This window comes from Indicator indicator, chromosome 27 (assembly GCF_027791375.1).
Source record: "Indicator indicator isolate 239-I01 chromosome 27, UM_Iind_1.1, whole genome shotgun sequence".
Classification (NCBI taxonomy): Eukaryota; Metazoa; Chordata; class Aves; order Piciformes; family Indicatoridae; genus Indicator; species Indicator indicator.
The window spans coordinates 624,620-645,151 of record NC_072036.1 but is presented as its reverse complement, the minus strand read 5'-3'; the positions used below and the strand labels follow the sequence as shown (position 1 = coordinate 645,151).

General features: G+C 44.7%; 1 protein-coding gene across 1 annotated transcript in view; it reads left to right on the top strand.

Annotated features, from left to right (window-relative positions):
- Nucleotides 1-20,532, top strand: part of PTPRK (protein tyrosine phosphatase receptor type K) — a 426,155-nt gene that overhangs the window by 111,705 nt on the left and 293,918 nt on the right. The window contains exon 5 of the mRNA XM_054393013.1: nucleotides 5,990-6,164. Within this exon, the coding sequence (XP_054248988.1) occupies nucleotides 5,990-6,164 (175 nt within the window). The remainder of the gene's footprint in view (nucleotides 1-5,989; nucleotides 6,165-20,532) is intronic.

Below are 20,532 nucleotides of genomic sequence, written 5' to 3'. Positions count from 1 at the left end.
TTGGAAATGGTGTCCTAAATGCTGTGGGTGCTGGAAAGTGGCAGGCAGCTCCATGCAGGTAGAATTTAAAGGATGGGGACCTGTCTGGTTTGCTCCCCTCACATTGTTTTAGTTCTCCCAGAGCATCACAAGTTATTGCTGGCATTATCTTAATCACATTCAACCTTTTTTCCCTCTTGCAAGATAAGGCACTTCACACAAGGAGTCAAAAACGAACATTTTGCAGCATGTTATTTACAAATTCCATTTGTTTCCTTGGGGCACAAAGGGCTGTTGAGGGCACCCCCTCCAGTATTTCTCTTCTCCAGGGGAGTTTTTGTTGCACCCAAGCTCCTTGGACAATCTCTTGGATCATGCCCTGCTCTCCACACAAGTCCTGCCCTCTCCTCAACTCCTCTGGCCATGCAATGAATCTGATCATGGGCACCCTTTGGTGATGCTAATCCATAGGGAGGGAGTGTGTTGTCCAGGAAGGAGTTTTGTGTAATTCCAAGTCAGTTTTCTGCATGAGCTCAGGAGTGAAGGCAAGAAGGGAGTGAGCAGGGGCCAGCTGGGGTGGCTGCTGCTGCCAGAGTCATCTGTGTGTCACTCCAGCTGAAGTGTTGACATCTTCTGATCTCTGGACGCACCCCAGCATCCAGCTGAGAGCCTGAGAAGGCAACTAGACTTGACTTTAATTATTAGCAGTGCAGCAAATGTAGTTTGAGGTGTTTACACTGAGGAAGGCTCAGGGATGTGTAAGCTTGAGCTGTCCAGGCTGATAAAAATCACTGTTACGGGGAAAAAACAACAACAAAACAAAGAGTTCAGGAAAATTTGGAGGGAGCATCACCACAGAAAGTGATGATATCTTATTTCTGCTCATCCAATAAAAGCAAAAATGACACTGTTCAACCTGAGAAGTTGAGAGGCAAATGTAGATAGGTTTTACCTTTGGATTTGAACAGTAGAAATTGACCTTTTGTTAGGGTTTGTTGGTTGATTGCTTGGTTGGTTGGGGTTTTTTTTGTCCTCTCTATAGCTACTTAAAGGGAGGTTGTTGTCAAGTGAGTGTTGGCTGCTTCTCCCAAGTAACTGATATTAGAATGAGAGGGAATGGCCTCAAACTGCACCAGGGGAGGTTTAGGCTGGACATTCAATGGTTGGACTTGATGAGCTGAGAGGTCTTTTCCAACCAAACCAATTCTGTGATCAGGAGAAATCATTTCACTTGAAAAACCTTTCAGACATTGGACCAGGCTGTCCAGGGAGGTGGTGGAGTCACCATCCCTGGAGGTGTTCTAAAAGCTGTGTAGTTGTGGTTCTTGGGGGATATGGCTTAGTGGTGGACTCGGTAGAGTAGGGTTAGTGGTTGGACTGGGTGATCCTGAAGGTCTTGTCCAACCTAAATTATTCTATGAGTCTAATAAGTTAAATAAGATGTTGGGGGTTAGATGCCTCTGGTTCCGTTCAGGTTCTGCAACATGCATTGAAATTTAGTTCCATGTTTATTAAGTGCTTGCTTGCTTTCACGAGACAGGAAAGAGAAGTTCAGGGCTAATTCTTAATTTGTCTAGGGTTGGGTTTTTTTAAGCTGTGCAGACTTCACTGTTGGCTTTGGTTAAAATATAGATGGTCTCAATAACTGCCTTAAAAAGATATTAATGAAATCATGTTGCTATCAAATTAAAAAGAGCCTTGAAGTCATAGGGACCTATTCAAGGTCATAATTTTAAATGCTTGGAATGCCAGGTTTGAGGACATTTTTCCACATGCTTAAGTATCTTAAATGCCAGATTTAAGGCTATTCCCCCACATGCTTATATGTCTTCTAATCAAGTGTTTACAGAGCATAGCTCTTTGTGAAGCCCAGAGTTATTTTCACCAAAGGAGGAGAACTGCCTGGTGGTGACCTCTCCTAAATGAACAATTCAGGGTTATCAAACCAGACAGCAAGGGACTGGAGGAACCAAGGATCTCACAGGGTACAGCCATTACCTATTAGTATAACTCCACATTAATTTGAAATTGAATTTTTAAAACCTAATTGAGCAGCATTTGCAAGCTCTGTTCAGTGTGAGCAGGACATAAATTGAAACAGTATGTACCAGGAGGCTGTCTAATAAGCAGAGAGCTCTGCTGCCTTTCTTTCCTCTCCTTTAAAATCAGTGGTAATGCCTTGACGTGAAAAAGAAGAATTTAATTAAGGGATCGTGGCAATGCAGCTGAACTCTGACTGGTTGATGGCTTAGTGGTGCAAGGGAAATGCACTGGGAGGAGGGCAGGCGGATTGTGTTTCAAGAGTCATTTTTCAAGTGAGGACCCTCTGCAGTTTGAACTTTTCATCATTTTAATGACAGGGAAATATTTTAATGGCTAAGCTGTACATGAAGATGGCCTTCGAAGATGGGATGGTGCAGTTGGGCTCCCAAGAAACACATCCTGACAGAGGGAAATTTGAGGAACTACTCAGAGCCTTGTGAGATAACGTGGTAGGATGATGTAAGCAAAGCAGAGAAGAACATCCTTTGGAGCTGGAGTTTGGTATTGGAGTAGAACTCTAAGAAGAAATAAGGGGGTTTAATGGTAGTTGAGGCCCCATCCCTGCAGATATTCAGAGTCAGGCTTGACACAGCTCTGGGCAACCTGATCTAGTGGAGGATGTCCCTGCTGACTGCAGAGGGGGTTGGACTGGATGACCTTTGGAGATCCCTGCCAACCCAGACCATTCTATGAATCTAGCATTAATATAATGTTTATTTTCTTGCTTTGAACAACAAAGAGTTGGGTGTGAGGGATGTCAGAAGCATCTTCTCACCAAGTGACACCTTTCACTCTGCTGTTGAAGCATGCCTCAAGGCTCAGCATGACTGACTCAGCATGATGGATACAAAATGGAAATCAGGAGGTTCCACCTCAACATGAGGAGAACCAGTTTTACTGTGAGGGTACTGGAGCCCTGGAGCAGGCTGCCCAGAGAGGTTGTGGAGTCTCCTTCTCTGGAGGCTTTCCAGACCCACCTGGATGTGTTCCTGTGAGACCTGTCCTGAGTGATCCTGCTCTGGGAGTAGGAGTTAGACTCAGTGATCTCTGGAGGTCCCTTCCAACCCTCACCATTGTGTGATTGTATGGTTTGGTGAATTCCTTCAGTGTTTCAGTTTGGAGTCAGGGCCCAATTCACTAGACGAGCTTAAGGAAGCAAGTTCTCGGCTGGGGGAAGGTAGAGTGTTTTGCACAGCCAGCTTGGATATGCTGCTGTGCTGCAAGCTGAATGCTTGGCATTCGGATTTCAAGCAGTGGACTTAATGAAGGGATTCCTTCATTTGAGAAAACTCTATTATTTGCTTTTCCTCTCCTAGCAGAACAAGGCTGGCTGCATTATGTGGGTTTCTTGTCAAGTCTGCTATCATAAAAGGTTTAAGAATATGCCTCCTGTTTATTACATCTGGAAGAAGCTCTTCACTGTGAGGGTAGTGGAACACTGGAACGGGTTGCCCAGGGAGATGGTTGAGGCCCCAACCCTGGAGATATTCAAGGTGAGGCTCGATGAAGCCCTGGACAACTTGATCTGGTTGGGGATGTCCCTGCTGACTGCAGGGAGATTGGACTGAAGGACCTTTGGAGAGGTTCGTTCTGGCCTGGACCATTCTGTGATTCTATGATTATGTGCTGCTTGGTCCTTTTAACTCTTCCATGGCCAGTTGGTGTTAGTGGGGGAGCCTGATTGCCCTTTGGCTGTGGTGGGGCAACAAGAGCAGTCTTTATGGAGGGAACACAAACCAGCACAAGAGGAAGAAAGCAGCAGATCTGTTTATTTTGGTTACTTCTGTAGTGAACCATAGAATTAGTCAGGGTTGGAAGGGACCACAAGGATCATCCAGTTCCAACCCTCCTGCCATGGCCGGGGATACCTCACACTAGATCAGGCTGGCCAGAGCCTCATCCAGCCTGGCCTTAAACACCTCCAGAGATGGGGCCTCAACCACCTCCCTGGACAACCCATTCCAGACTCTTACCACTCTCATGGGGAAGAACATCTTCCTTACATCCAGTCTGAATCTCCCCACTTCCAGCTTTATTCCATTCCCCCCAGTCCTGTCACTACCTGATATCTTAAAAAGTCCTTCCCCAGCTTTCTTGTAGCCCCCTTCAGATACTGGAAGGCCACAAGAAGGTCACTCCGGAGCCTTCTCCAGACTGCACAGCTCCAACTCTTTCAGTCTGTCCTCATAGGAGAGGTGCTCCAGCCCTCTGCTCATCCTGGTGGCCCTTCTCTGGACACCTTCCAGGATGTCCATATCCCTCTTGTAATAGCGGCTCCAGAACTGGATGCAGTACTCCAGGTGGGGTCTCCCCAGAGCTGAGCAGAGGGGGAGAATCACCTCCCTTGACGTGCTGGCCACACTTCTCCTGATGCATCCAACCATGGCACAGGGGCTTTGCTGCAAGAATGATGACAGGACCTAAAATCAATCTGTTCAAATGTATCAATAGTTAAAATCATAGACTGACAGAATTGTTTCAGTTGGAAAAGACGTCTAAGATCATTGAGTCCAACCATCAACCCAGCACCACCATGGATACTAAACCATGTCCCAAAGTGCCATGGCCACTGTTTCTTGAACGTCTCTAGGGATGGTGACTCCACCACCTCCCTGGGCAGCCTGTTCCAGTGCCTGAGCACTAAATGTATACTTGTGTCAGGGAGTTTAGAGCAGTGCTGATCACCTGGCTAATCTACTGCCAAACTCTTTAGGGAATGTTTGAGGCATGCAAAGATGAGGAAGGGTAGATCTCAAATGGAGTGCTGGAGTGTTATGAAGTGCTGATGTACATGTGCAGCTTTAACTCAGCTCCTTTTTCTCTCCTTTGTGCTTTGCCACAGACTTTCAGGTTATTAACTTCTGTGTCTCAGCAGCAGCACTTCTTGTGTTGGGCAGAAAGCTTGCAGTTTAAGACCTCAGTGAAAGTTCTCATTCCAGGGGTTGGTTAGAGCTAAAAATGTCCACTGAGGTCATGTTTTGTTAAGTGTGGAGCAGAGCAGGAGCTGCAGTTAGAAGGCAGTGGTGATGTCTTTCTGAATGGCTGAGCAAGCCTGAGTGATCCTCACCTGGAAACACAGGAATCTGGGGAAGTAAGCAGTGACATCCTTTGTGCTCTTAGTGCATGTTTCTGGGGGTGTTTCTAAGGCCAGCTTTTGGTAGGGGAGGGTCTGGTTTTCAATTAAAATCAAACCTGAGCATTTAACATGAATGGCAATGAGGGAAAAGGGTCACAAAAGAGCTCAAGCTGTTCCTACCTGACTGACCTGTCACCCTCCCCGACAGCTCCACACAGATTCAATTTTTCACTGATTTGTGGTAGCTGTGATTGTTTCTTTTTCCAGAACTCTTTAAGCTCCTTCTTTTAAATGAGATTACTGGCTGAAGTTATTCCTCTTTTAGCAGCTTCTTTCCTCCTTTTTTTTTTTTTTCCTAATTTAATTTCAACTGGTTTTAGAGAGATGGATGGTGCTTAATATAACAAAAGGTACACTTTTAGAAGGCACTGACTTTGGACAGAGTGAAAAGGAAGCATTAAAAAGAAAACATTGGCTGGTTGATAGAAAAAGAGCTGTTGAAAACCTGTGAAATCCCTGCATGCCAGGTTCATTTAAATGTTTCTTACCCAGTGCATCCCTTAGAATTGTGGTTAAAATGGACTGAATTCTCTTAGGAGCACAACTCCTGCTGCTGGGCTCTCCTAGGATGGTTGCAGCCATGAAGCAGTGGCTGCTGAGTATGCCATGGGCATGTTGGGTGGCACTGCCAAAGCCTCATGGCATTTTTCACCCTCAAACTCGATTCTGAGCTGATTTTTGTCTCTTGTGGCACCTCAGCAGTGAGCTTTGCTACCATGAAGGTGCAGTGTGGGCTGAGTGGATTTGAGATGTGGGTTTGGTATGACGGCCATGAGAAATGTCTTCTGTGCTCTCAGGAGGTAACTCTGCCTTGGTTGCTCTTCTTTTCAGAGAAGAAACGGGGAGGATATTCCAGTTGCTCAGACTAAAAATATCAATCACAGAAGATTTGCTGCTACCTTTAAATTGCAAGAGGTGACCAAGACAGACCAGGATTTGTACCGCTGCGTGACGCAGTCGGAGAGAGGCTCTGGAGTGTCCAATTTTGCTCAACTTATTGTGCGAGGTAAGAGTTTTATCTCTTTCTAGTTAAATGTTCTTCATACCACTGCTTTCTGCTTCCACCTTTTGTTTAGCTGGCAGCTGTCTTGATGTGAAATGATCATACCAAGCTAGACAGCCCTGTGAAGCTTCTGAAATGGTCCTTGTAACAGTGTGAGAGCTGAAATCCCCCTCCCACACCGACAATAACCAGGCTAGCTCAGTCTGGAAGCAAATGCAAGCTGTATTTACAGGCAAAACTACAATCTATGATGAAATGCAATGAATCTGTACAAATAGACACTGTTCACAACATTTACAAATAAGTACAATCAACAGAAAAGCACAACCAAGCCCCCTTTGCTTCCCCCAAGGGGCCTCCCCCCCAGCCAGAAGGAATCCCCCCAGACCCCTCTGGCAGAAGGCAGAGAGTCAAGAAGCAGAGAGGCTGTTAGCTTGTCAAGGTCAGTGTGGTATCTTCAGCCAGAAAAAAAGAAGCGGACAGAAGCCCAGCAAGCTGAGAACCCAGACTGCCCAACTCCCCAAGCTTGTTTTGAGTAGTGGTTCTTAAACATTTCTCTCTCTCCAATGGAAGTGTTTAGAACAATCATCATTTTGCTTTCTTGTACCAAATAGTGATTTATTTACATTCTTTCACTTTCTCTGCCGAAACTTTGTGAAGAAAAATTGAAAAGACAGTCTTAAAACCATCACAGTCCTAAAGTGAAAGGCTGCTCTGCAAAACTTCTTGCAGCTGCTTTCCACAGAGTGTGTCTGTGTGAAAACCCTGATCCTGCAATGTGTGTAACTTGACTGTCTGCTTTCCTTGTGGATGCTGTTTGTTGAACTTCAGGTGCTTCACTTCTCATAAGTGCTTCTAGAGGCAGGAGAGGCTCCACTGTGCTTAGTTAACATTCCCTTTTAAAATCTGTTACCTTGAGCAGACAGGTAGAACAGCAACTAATACATTGTTCTGTTCCCTAGGAGACAGGTATATAAAAATAGTTGTAAACTTTCACCTACTCGAGGACTGAGAGCATTGTGGAGATGTTCTGTGACAATTCCCATCCTCTGAAGTAGGAGGAAGAAAAAGAAAATCTTGCTTTTTCCACTTGAAATGCATTTTGTCCTTTGTAATTCATTCAGAAGCCTGCTGGAGTGCAGCCATAGCTTGTGTCTGGCAATGTTGGGTTGGGGATTTCTTTTATTCATGCATTTTGTGTTGTGGAATCATGGAACCTTGCCTGGCAAAGGATATGATTTTTACAAGGTTTCACATGGACTTCTGACAAGGGCTTGTGGTGACAGGACAAGAGGTAATCACAGACAGAATCACAGAAGGTCAGGGGCTGGAAGGAAACTCAAAAGCTCATCCAGGCCAACCCCCCTGCCAGAACAGGGTCACCTAGAGTAGGTCACACAGGAACACAGCCAGGCAGGTCTTGAATATCTCCGGAGACTCCACAACACGCCTGGGCAGCCTGTTCCAGTGCTCTGTCACCCTCAGAGGGAGATAATTCTTCCTCCTGTTTCCATGGAACTTCCTCTACCTCAGCTTCCACCACTGACCCTTGTGCTGGCATTGGGCATCACCCAGCAGAGCCTGGCTCCAGCCTCTGGGCACTCACCCTTTTCATATTTATAAACAATAATGGGGCCACCCCTTAGTCTCCTCTTCTCCAAGCTGCAGAACCCTCAGCTCCCTGAGTCTCTCTTCATAAGGAAGATATTCCACTCCATCATTTTTCTGGCTCTGGGTCCCTGAGGTCCTTCTTGACCTGAGGGGCCCAGAACTGAACACAATATTCCAGATGTGGCCTCACCAGGGCAATGGCTTTGAACTGGAAGAGGGGAGATTGAGACTGGAGATTAGAAAGAAATTCTTTAGAGTGAGGGTGGGGAGTCACTGGAACAGGTTGCCCAGGGAGGCTGTGGATGCCTCCTCCCTGCAAGTGTTTGACAAGACCTTGATCAGCCTGGTCTGGTGGGAGGTGTCTTTGCCCACGGCAGGGGGATTGGAACTGGATGATCTAGAAGCTCCCAAACCATTCTATGATTGCAATGTTCAAGATAGGAGGTGAGGTTTCACTTCCAGAAGTCACTTGCTGTTTGACTTGGTCCAGCAAAGGCTTGCTTGGTCAGTTGGCAGGTGGGAGTCAGCCCCAGTGTGCCTGGAGCTGGTATGTGGAGATCAAGTTCATCTTCAGCTTGTGAAAATAGAAATAGCACAGGAAGTATTCTGAGATATTTGGTATCTGGCATTTGCTGGCAGAGGTCTTCTCCCTGGGAGACCAATTGATTGAGGTCAACTGGGTTTTATGCCTTCTCTGTGACATCAACAAAAATGAGCTTGCTGGCTATATGAGGATTTAGACAATGTATTAACAGCTTCATTTTCTTCTGTTAGGTTACTTTTTGTCTAGCAAAGTGCAAGATGGGCCTTCATCCTAATAAAATGAAATTAGTCCTCTTGCAGCATGAAAACAGACTTTTTGTTCTGATGTTAGAAGAGCAGGGCAAAGTGATGTATTCTTCCAATAAATGAAGCTTTCCTATTTTTTCCTCTAGGATAATAGAGCAATAAAATGGTGTTTAAAACACTATTTATCTCCAAAAATGAGGTGACACTATCAAACTTCATTGGAGTCTCTTTTTGTTGTTGTTGTTGTTGTTGTTGTAATGCAGCATATTGTCCTGCTGAGAAGCTGAGGACGTTTAATAGAGACCAAGATCTTTATAGCTTCAAACAGGAACTTCATGTCTAAGCTAGGTATAGAAATGCTATGCAGGTTTTGTATTTTAAGTTTAATTTTACTTTTTGTCTGCTTTTTGAATTAGAAGCCCAAGAGTTTTAACTCTTCACATATGTGTGGAGAGAGAGAGAGGAAAGAGATAGAAAGATAGAGAGAGAAGAGAGACAAAGAAATAGAGATAGAGATAAGATAGAGACAGAGATAAAGAAATAGAGACACAGAGAAATAAAGAAATAGATAGAGAGGTAAGAGAGAGAGACAGAGACAGATGAAATAGAGAGATGAGAGAGAGAGATAAAGAAATAGAGACAGAAGAGAGAGAGAGAGGAGAGACAGAGATAAAGAAAGAGAGATAAGAGACAGAGATAAAGAAATAGAGACAGAGAGAAATAAAGAAATAGAGAGAGATAAGAGAGAGAGAGATGAAATAGATGAGAGAGAGAGATAAAGAAATAGACAGAAGAGAGAGACAGAGAGATAGAGAGAGATAAGAGAGCCAGAGATAAAGAAATAGAGATAGAGATAAGAGAGAGATAAAAAATAGAAATAGAGATGAGAGAGAGACAGAGATAAAGAAATAGAAATGAGAGACAGAGATACAGAAATTGAGACAGAGAGAAATAAAGAAATAGGTAAGAGAGAGACAGAGAGATAGAGATGAAATAGATGGGAGAGACAGAGAGAAAGAAATAGGAGAGAGAGAGATAGAGAGATAAGAGACGGAGATAAAGAAATAGAGATAGAGATAAGAGAGAGACAGAGATAAAGAAACAGAGACAGAGAAATAGAGATAAAGAAATAGAGAGAGACAGAGATGAAATAGAGAGATGGAGAGAAATAAAGAAATAGAGATAAGAGAGAGACAGAGTTAAAGAAATAGAGATAGAGATAAGAGAGAGAGAGAGAGAAGAAAGAGAGCGAGAGATATGATATAGATGATATATGAGTGTGTATAATTAGATATATTTTTTATATCTATATATCTATATTTATCTATACATATAATTAATGCATCTAGCTCTGGAGCCCTCAACACAGGAAGAACATGGACCTGATGGTCCATGGTCCAGAGGAGGGCCACAAAGATGACCAAAGGGCTAGAGCATGTCTCCTATGAGGACAGGCTGAGGGAGCTGGGGGTGTTCAGCCTGGAAAAGAGAAGGCTTCAGGGAGACCTAACAGAAACCTTCTAGTACCTGAAGGGGGCTACAAGAAGGCTGCAGAGGGACTGTTTACAAAGGCCTGCAGTGATAAGGCAAGGAGTAATGGTCTGAAAGGGGATTGGACGTGGCACTTGATGCCATGGTTTAGATAGTCATGAGGTTTAGGGTGACAGGTTGGACTCGATGATCTTTGAGGTCTCTTCCAGCCTTCTTGATTCTATGATTCTATGATTCTAAGAGGAGATATAGATTGGGTGCTAGCAACAAGTTCTTCACCATGAGGGTGGTGGAACAGTAGAATAGGTTGCCCAGGGAGGTAGTTGAGGCCTCATCCCTGGAGATATTCAAGGTGAGGCTCAGTAAGGCTCTGAGCAACCTGATCTGGTGGAGGACGTCCTTGCTGACTGCAGGGGGGTTGGAGTAGATGAGCTTTGGACATCCCTTCCAACCCAACCCATGCATGGATTCTAATATATACATACATATATATGTATATGTATGTATATAATAGGATAGAGAGACAGAGATATAGATATACAATTAAAAAAAAGGAAAAAGATTAATCTTCTAAAAACATTTTCATCTATTTGACATCATGGTAGAAAACAAAGATTTATGCTTCAGAGTAGGATTTATTGCTTGCTGTTCTATTTGAAAAGCAATATAGAGTAATACATTTTCTTGTTTGTCTGGATAACCACTAAATAAATCTTGTTAGCCAAAAAAGCATCCCCTTAGGGATCAGCTAGCCTGGTGTTAAAACTGGACTGAAAATTAACCATAATGACAGGTCCTATATCTCAGTGGCACTTTAAAGCTGACATCCTGCTACACGGATACAAAAGATGATAATTTTAAAGGAAATTTTTGGGCCACTGATACGAATTGCCTTTAATAAGAGCTGGCATAGTATTGCCCATTGTCAAAGATGACCCAGGAGGAAGAGTTTATTAGTGCATTTCCTTCTAAACTGGAAGTGACAGGGCATGCTTGGGGCCCTTTTGTTGCTGTTTGTAGCAAATGAAAATTTAACTGTAGAATTCTCATGCTGAAGAGTGTGTGTTTTCACAGCCAGAGGAGGGGCAGGGGGGGAAGCCTCTGTGAAACACAGTTTGCTCAATTGTGGCTTTAATATTGCTTCCAGATCATTTTGAGTAATGATAAGGTCTTTGGTTTGTAGAAGCCAAACTTCATTGACAGCGCTGGTTGGTAGAGGATGAAGGGTGAGGAGCACAAGTTGGTGCCCAGTAGCTCAAAGGAGAGTCACAGAATCACAGAGTTGGAAGGGACCTCTGAAGATCAAGTCCAGCCCCTTGACAGAGCAGGTTCATCTGGATCAGCTTGCACAGGATCACATCCAGGTGGGTCCTGAAAGCCTCCAGAGAAGGAGACTCCACAACCCCCCTGGGCAGCCTGCTCCAGTGTCCTCAAAGTGAAACTTTTCCTTATGTTTAAGAGAAAAGTGGAAGCTTAGCTATGTGGCTAAGGTCCTTACATGCTCCACATCCACACAGGTGGTGGTTCCATAATATAGGTGTAGAGGTCTCTGATACTTTTCTGGTTGACAGTCCATAAGCTTGTCATTTCAAGTTATATAACTTTCATCACATTGAAACATTTAGACTGGAGATTAGGAAGAAATTCTTTCCAGTGAGGGTGGGGAGACACTGGCACAGGTTGCCCAGGGAGGTTGTGGATACCTCCTCCCTGGAGGTGTTCAAGGCCAGGTTGGATGAGACCTTGAGCAACCTGGACTGGTGGGAGGTGTCCCTGCTCATGGCAGGGGCATTGGAAGTAGATGATCTTCAAGGTTCCTTCCAACCCAAACCATTCTATGGCTCTGTGATTCTTCTTCTTTAACAGAAGAATATCTTTCAGTGGAGTTCAAAACTTTTCATAGCTGTAGTTATCTGGGAGGGCTGCTCTACACGTGGAACCCCTGGGAGGGATAACTCAATTACTCTGATTAATTTTTTGAAGAAAAAAAAAATCTGACTATTACAGGATTTATTACTCAGTTATGCTATTTTACCCAAAGCAGCCCCAGTCAATGGTGTAGTGTCTCACCTTTGCTTAGAGCTGATCTTCAGCTTCCAGCCCAGTGGCTGCCCTGTATTGATGTTTTCCCATGGGTTATGGCATTGCTGATGTTCTTGGATGTGTGTCAAAGGAGCTCTCCCTTCCCTCTTCCTTTTACAGGAATCTTGGTGCTGTCCTTACTGTTAGTTGATTTATTCTCCTCAATAGGTTCATATGATTAATTCTCTGTTTATATTGTCCCTTGATGGCCCCTAAATTGGCAGTTTCTGGGAAGGTAATTTGAAGTCTACAGAGTTGTCTGCACTGGGACTTGAGGGAGATGCTGGGAGGAACAGTAGCTGTGATACGTAAAGTCAGAGTGAACAAGGACCACAAGGTAGGGGTTGGAAGAGACCTTTGTAGATCACTGAGTTCAAAGGCTCTGCTAGCAGGACCTGCTAGGGCAGGTTACACAGGAATGCATCCAGATGGGTCCTGAAAGTCTCCAGAGGAAGAGACTCCACAACCTCTCTGGGCAGCCTGTTCCAGGGTTCCAGCACCCTCACAGTAAAGAAGTTTCTTCTCAGGTTGAGGTGAAACTTCCTGTGTTCCAGTTTGTGTCCATTGCCCTACCACAGGACACCACTGATAAGAGCCTGGCCCCTTCTTCTTGACATCCCCCTCTCAGATATTTGTAACCATTGATCAGATCCCCTCTCAGCCTTCTCTTTTCTAGCCTAAACAGCCTCAGGGCTCTCAGCCTTTCCTCATCAGAGAGATGTTTCAGTCCCTTCAGGATCCCTGCAGCCTGCATTGGACTCTTTCTAGTATATTCCTGTCCCTCTTGAACTGGGGTGCCCAGAACTTGGCACAATACTTTCTGGAGACTTTCAAGACCTATCTGGATGCATTCCTGTGTGACCTGCCCTAGGTGCCTCTGCTCTGGCAGTGGGGTTGGACTCGGTGATCTCTGGAGGGCCATTCCAACCCCTACCATTCTGTGATTTGTGAATAAAATCCTTTGCTTTAGCTGCAGTGTACCTGGAAGATCCACAGGAGTGACAAATCCTTAGCTTCTTTTTTTTATTTCCATGAAATAGCAGTTGGTTGCTTCAGTAGTCAAAAAAACAACAGCAACAACAAAAAAACAACCCAGAAATAAAACTACAAAGCCCTCAAATAATATGCTAATTATTTATGCTTTATGTAAAGTGCTTGTAAGCTTTCCAGAGGTTGTTTTCCTTTAAAGTAACTACATGGTATTAGCAGATTAATTGGTACAAAACTTAATATTATGCTATAAAAGGCTGCAAAGTCAGCAGGAAGTGGAGTTAATTTTGCATAGGGAATCCTACATAGATCAGTTGAAGAAAATCATAGAATCACAGAGTGGTCTAGGTCGGAAGGGACCTCAGAGATCATCTACTCTGAGCTCCCTGCCTTGGGCAGGGACATCTGTCAACTAGACTTGGTTGCCCAAGGACTCATCTACCCTGGCCTTCAAGACCTCCAGGAAGGAGGCATCCACAGACTGTGTGGCCACCTGATCCAGAGTCTCACCACTCTCACACTGAAGAACTTCTTTGTTAGATCCAGTCTAACCCTGCTCTCCCTCGGCTTCAAACCATTCCCCCTTCTCCTGTCTCTAGACACCCTTAGGAAAAGTCTCTCTCCAGCCTTCCTGTAGGATTTCTACAGGTATTGGAAGGCAGCTATGAAGTTTCTCCATAGTCTTCTCTCCTGGCAGAATACTCTCAGCTCCCTGAGCCTATCCTCATAGCAGAGGTGCTTCAGCCCTTGCATCATCTTTGTGGCCTCCTCTGGACTCACTCCAGCAGCTCTGTGTCCTTCTTCTGCTGGGGACACCAGAACTGGAGGCAGGATTGGAGGTGAGGTCTCAGCAGAGCAGAGCCAAGGGGCAGAATCCCCTCTCTTGCCCTGCTGCCCACACTCCTCTGGCTGCAGCCCAGGATCAGTGTAGGTTGGTGTTAAAAGCAGAAGAACAATAATGGGAAAGAACCTCAGAATGTCTGAACCAAGTGAAGTGTGTGTGTGTGTGTGTGTTAATAATCTGGGCATAGCTCTGCAATATGTCTGGATCTACTAATGTTGTAAGTTGTATTTGAGTCATAAATTACAACAAATTTTTATGGTTTTACTAGGTGAATGTAGCTTTTGTAATGTCTTCATCCAAACCAAACAGCTTTTCTGTGGTGGGGTCAAAGCAAAGGACCTGGCTGCTTCTTGATTTATACTTCCAATGTGGAATTTTCTTCACGTCCCTGGTAAATCCAGGGGATACCTTCTCACTCTCTACAACTACCTGAAAGGAAGTAGTAGCAAGCCTGGAGCTTGTGTTTTCTCCCTGGTAGCAAGTTTCAGGGTGAGAGAAAATGGCCTCAAGTTGCACCAGGGGAGGTTTAAGTGGACATTAGAAGAAACATCTTGACTGAAAGGTCAAAGACTGGAACAAGCTGCCCAGGGAGGTGGTTGAATCCTGACCCCTGAAGCTGTTTAGAAAGAGGCAGAGATGTGCTGAGGGACATGGCTTAGCACCAGCCTTGGTGAAGTTAGAGAATGGTTGGACTCAAAGATCTTAAAGGTCTTCTCCAACCAAAATGATTCTGTGATTTTTCAGTTGTTATTAGGAAAGTACAGAGATGAATCCAAAAAGCAAATAAAGCACTTGTGAAATTACTCTGAAGTTACTCACCTTGAGTAGTGAGATTGCTGTTTACCTCTAGAGCTGATGGGAGTCAGTGCAAAGGGAAGAAAGAGGCAAGGAGGAAGCTCTTGGCAGGTGACCCTTCAGGAAGGAAGGAAGGAAGCAAGGAAGGGGCTTTCTTTGTTTCTTATATCTGTGTTTTATCCAAGGGTAAAAGACATGAAGATCCTTGGCAGTAATGTGATTTTTCTCATCTTAATTAGAGTTGTCTCCAGCCTGCCCCACCACATCAGTGCTGTATTTCACTTGGATAATTTCCTTTCCAGTATCTGCTCTGTCTCAGCATTTATTTAAATCAATGTTTCATTTGAATAGAGCAGCTCAGGATGGGCTGCCTTGCTCTAAAAGCCATCGACGGCAGCACGGAGGTTAACAAAATATTTACTCGAGGGTAGGCAAAGTTCCCTTCCCTGCCATCCCTCTCCAGGCTGGGAGAGGGGAGAAAGCCCTGTAGGTTTGACATCTCTGTGTATTGTGCAGGGCTGTTAAAAAAAGTCTGCTGATGAGTGGGTGCATGGTAATGATGAAAAGGAGAACATTTGGAATTCATCATAGACGGGAGGAAATGCAGGGTGTCAGAGCAGCCATATATTAAAGGGAATTTGAATTGGAAACTGAATCCCAACCTGCCACTAGGGGCATTTTGATCATTTTGATTTATTAAACTTTTATACCAGCATTCAGATGAAGCTGAATTAAAACACTTAGTCTTGGGTGGTTTATGGTACACAAGTCGCCGTGGCGCTGCAGCTTTGCCATGATCAATGCAGAGTTAATCTGGGCTTCCTTCTTGTGAATGCAGCTGCACCTGTGTCTGTGCTTTGCTAGGTATTTAAAAATCTGATAGTGTTTTAATACTGAATCACTTAGCAAGAATACAGAGTGAAGCCACCCCTGACATTCATTTCCAGCTGCATTTGAGTGAGACTTGCTATTAAATTGGAGATGAGCTGCAGGAACACAAGCTGCAGATAGCTATTCCTGTGCTGGCTTTTGTATGTTGATAAATATACATGCCTTATAAAAGAGCCAGCTTTGGGAATCCAGCAATGTTTCCTTGGAAGTGGGTCATGTTCCTGAAAGCAGAAGACACTAGTGGTGTAGTATTGCCCTGACCACCTCCTGGCTCCAGCCTTCCCATTGGCAATAACAAGAAATCAATCACCCTCTGAGTGGCACTGCAGGTTAAAGGCATCACAGGGTCACTCCCAGGTTTGCAGCAGGGAGGTGATACTTAGCTGCAAATAGGGAACGAGGCAAAAGATGGATGAGACAGAGTTCAAGGAGCAGTGATGTGAGGGTCCAGCACTATCATTCCAAGCTGTCTCAGGGACATGATGGATGATTCCCTGGCAAGAAGCAAGATTGCCAGATGATGAGGGATCCATCTCCAGAGCCAGAGCCCACTGCCTGCTGCCTACTTGTTGACGTCCTGGTGGTGTAACGCTTGCTGATGTGTTATGAAGAGCTAAATTACTCTACTCAAGCAGCTAAACTGGTGTGTTGAATTTAGTAACCCAGATTTTTTGGCAGCTGCTAGAAAAGCAAGGAAGCATATCAAACGCTCCTGCACATTGTAAATTTAATTACCTCATATTTATGCGTAGTACTTGTTGACAGGATCTTGTAAGCTATGCTAATATGGGAGGTAATTTGTTACCTCCAGAAATCACTTTCCATGTGCCTTCTGATCATTATCATGAAACATGATAAATGATCTAGCCCATGAGGTGTAAATGAAAATGAAATGGATAATTGGATTCTATGTCTAAATTGTGGCTGGAATAGTTGTTGCAATTATAATGGAATTTATCTCATTAAAATATGCTTTGCAATGTGCTAGTGACCTTTAATCATCCTGGTTGGAGAGAGATTTGAGGATAATTTTTAAGAGATTACAAAAAGTTTGCTTGGAATGGTTTGGATAGAAGTTTTCTGGTGTGTTTTTTTTTTCCTGTCCTAAAGAGTTTTAAATATTTGACTGTTTAATAATTTATAGTGCGGGATTATCCTGCAGTGTTAACTCCTGGAAGATAGTGTGCTTGCAAAATTTGATAGAAAAGGCTGAGAAACCTATCTGCCTCTCCTGAGGAAGAGGGAAGAGGTGAAGAAAGGCAGATTTCTTCCTGCTGAGATCACAGCATGACAGAATGTTAGGGGCTGGAAGAGACCTTGAAGGCTCATCCAGTCCAACCACCTGCCAGAGCAGAAGCACCTAGAGCAGATCACACAGGAACACATCCAGGCAGGTCTTGAATATCTCCAGAGAGGGAGACTCCACAATCCCCCTGGGCAGCCTGTTCCAGTCTTCTGTCACCCTCACAGGAGAAAAAAATTCTTCCTTCTGTTTCCATGGAACTTCCTATGGCTCAGCTTCCACCACTGCCCCTTGTGCTGGCATTGGGCATCACCCAGCAGAGCCTGGCTCCAGCCTCTGGGCACTCACCCTGCACATCTTTACCAACAGGAATGAGGTCACCTCTCAGGTTCCTCCTTTACAAGCTAAAGAGCCTCAGCTCTCTCAGGCTCTCCCCAAAATGAAGATGTTCCACTCCCTTCATCATTTTTGTGGCTCTGTGCTGGACTCTTTCAAGCAGTTCCTGAGGTCCTTCTTGACCTAAGGGAACAAGACGCAAGCAGTTCCCTGAGGTCCTTCTTGACCCAGAACCAGACACAATATTCCAGATGTGGCCTCACCAGGGCAGAGTAGAAACGGAGGAGAACCTCTCTCGACCTACTCACCACAACTCTTCTAATCCACCCCAGGATGCCCTTGGCCTTCCTGGCCACCAGAGCACCTTGCTGGGTAGTGCTGTAGAGATGCAGCGCTGAGTTTGGATGTGCTGGTTTGCTAGGGAGCTTGGTGTTGAGACTGCTTGAGAGCTGCAAACAGGCACCTCTCAAGAGAGGCTCAAGGAGTCTTATTGGCCAGGGGAATGTTTCTGCTGTTCCTTGGGTGTGTGCATGTGGCTAAGGACAGAGTTTGTGCCCTGCCTCCTGGAAGAGGAAGGCTGACACATGTTGAGACTGAAGTTTGACTTTTCAGCTCTTCCCAGAGCTTTGTGTGTTTTGGTTGGTTGCTTTACTTGGGCTTTTCTTGTTTGTTTGTGTATTTTTTGTTTTCTTTTTTCTTTTATCTTTTTTTGTCTTTTTTGTTTGGGTTTGGTGATTTGTTTTGGGTATTTTTTGTGTGTGGTGGTGGTGGGTTTTTTTTGAGGGTTTTGTGTTGTTTGGGGGTTTTGTGTGGTTGGGGTTTTTTGTGTTATTGTTGTGGATTTTTGTGTTGTTGGGGTTTTTTGTCTTTTTGTTGGGTTTTGTGTTGGTGTTGGAGTTTTTTGTGTTGTTTTGTGTTGGCTGTTTTGTGTTGCTTTGGGGTTTTCTTGTTTGCTGTTGTAGGGTTTTTTTGTGGTGGTATTGGAGTCTTATTGTTGTGGTTTGGTGGTTTTGCTTTTGTTTTTGGTGTGTTTTTTTTTTTTTTTCCAAACCCAACTGCTTTGTGGCCAGGACTTCCTCTGTAGCATTTCATGTAGTTAATCTGTGTCCCTCTTTCTTAGCCATTTAAACCTTGTAGCATAGGGTGGACTGTCAAACATTCATAGAATCATAGAATGGTTTGGGTTGGAAGGGACCTCCAAAGGTCATCCAGTCCAACCCCCTCTGCAGTCAGCAGGGGATCCTCCACTAGATCAGGTTGCTCAGAGCCCTGTCAAACCTGACCTTGAATATCTCCAGGGACTGGACCCCAACTACCTCCCTGGGCAGCCTGTTCACCATCCCTGTTCATGTCTGTACATGGTAATAAATCCAAGTTTTCACTTTCTGGATTCTTTACTAGTAAACAAAAGAGAAAATTTCCACTCCTCAGCTTATGAACCTCCCCTGGTACAACTTGAGATCATTTCCTCTGGTTCTGTCACCAATTATCTGGAAGAAGAGACCAACCCCCACCTCTCTCTAGCCTCATTTAAGGGAATTGCAGAGAGCAATGAGATCTCCCCTTAGCCTTCTCTTCTCTAGGCTTAAATACCCCCAGTTCCCTCATCTGCTCCTCACCAGTCCTGTTCTCCAGACCCTTTTCCAGCTTCATTGCCCTTCTCTGAACAAGCTCCTCAATATCTTTCTTGTGTTGGAGCAGAGAAAATGATGTCAAGTTGGACATGCCAGTACATGACAATGAGATAATTGAAAGGCTGGTAAAAAATCTATTTTAATACAAAGAATAACTCCTTCTCCAGAAGTTTTTGTGAAGGCCATTCTAACTGGGCACTTCAGGAGAAAGATTGGACTGTGCCAAGTTTCTGACTGCTTGCAAACCTGTTTAAGAGGGTAGCTACTGAGTATATGTTGTGAGTTTAGACTTATAGACTTCTTTCCTAAGATTTGTCTTTGTTTTAATTTAGAAACTGCCTCCACCTTCTCATTTTTTCTTCTTGCTACTGAAGATCTTTAACTCCAAGTATCCTTAATTCCACTGCAGGAATCTGCTTGACCTTCCTCCTGCATTTTTCATTCAATGTGGCTGCCTAAAGAAATTTTTCATGAGATGTATTTTTCCTGAGAACACCTCCAATACCTGACCTCTAAGCCTGTGGACTTTGCAACAGAAAGAATTGTGCCCCAGCGACACTTCCCTCCAAATTACCCCTGTTACCAGTGACTAATGTCACAAAGTGATCCTCACAGTTTACTTCCAGTTGTTCCAGGAGCAGCTTTAGCCTATTCTTGGAATAATAGATAAGGTTAAAGAATTGATGGAGAGGGCTTTTTTTCACAGAATTTCACAGAATTAACCAGGTTGGAAAAGACCTTTGAGCTCATCAAGTCCAACCTACCACCCAACACTATCTAATCAACTAAGCCATGGAACTAAGTGCCTCATCCACACTCTTATTTTAAACACTTCCAGGGACAGTGACTCCACCACCTCCCTGGGCACCACATCCCAATGGCCAATCTCTCTTTATGTGAAGAATTTCTTCCTAACATCAGCTCAAACCTCCCTTGGTGCAGCTTGAGACTGTGTTGTCCTCTCCTTCTGTCACTGTTGCCTGGGAGAAGAGACCAACCCCCACCTGGCTACAACCTCCCTTCAGGTAGTTGTAGACAGCAATGAGGTCTGCCCCGAGCCTCCTCTTCTCCAGGCTAAACACCCCCAGCTCCCTCAGCCTCTCCTCACAGGGCTGTGCTCCAGACCCCTCACCAGTTTTGTTGCCCTTCTCTGGACACCTTCCAGCATCTCAACATCTTTCTTGTACTGAGGAGCCCAGAACTGGACACAGCACTCAAGGTGTGGTCTAAACCAGTGCTGAGCACAGGGCAGGATGACTTCCCTGCTCCTGCTGGCCACACTATTGCTGATGCAGGTCAGGATGCCATTTGCCACCTGAGCATACTGCTTTATTCACCCCAAGACAAGGTTGCCAAGAAGGTCACCACCATCTTGGCCTGAATCATCAACAGTGAGATCAGGAGGAGCAGGGAGTGATTGTCCCCTCTGTATTCAGCAACGGTGAGGCCACACCTCAAATACTGGGTTAGTTTTGGGCCCCTCACTACAAGAAGGACATAGAGGGGCTGGAGCATGTCCAGAGAAGGACACCAAAGCTGATAAATGGTCTGGAGAACAGGGCTGCACTTGAGGGAACTGGGGGTGTTTAGTCTGGAGAAGAGAAGGCTGAGGGGAGACCTCATTGCTTTCTACAACTCCTTGAAAGGAGGCTGGAGTGAAGTGGC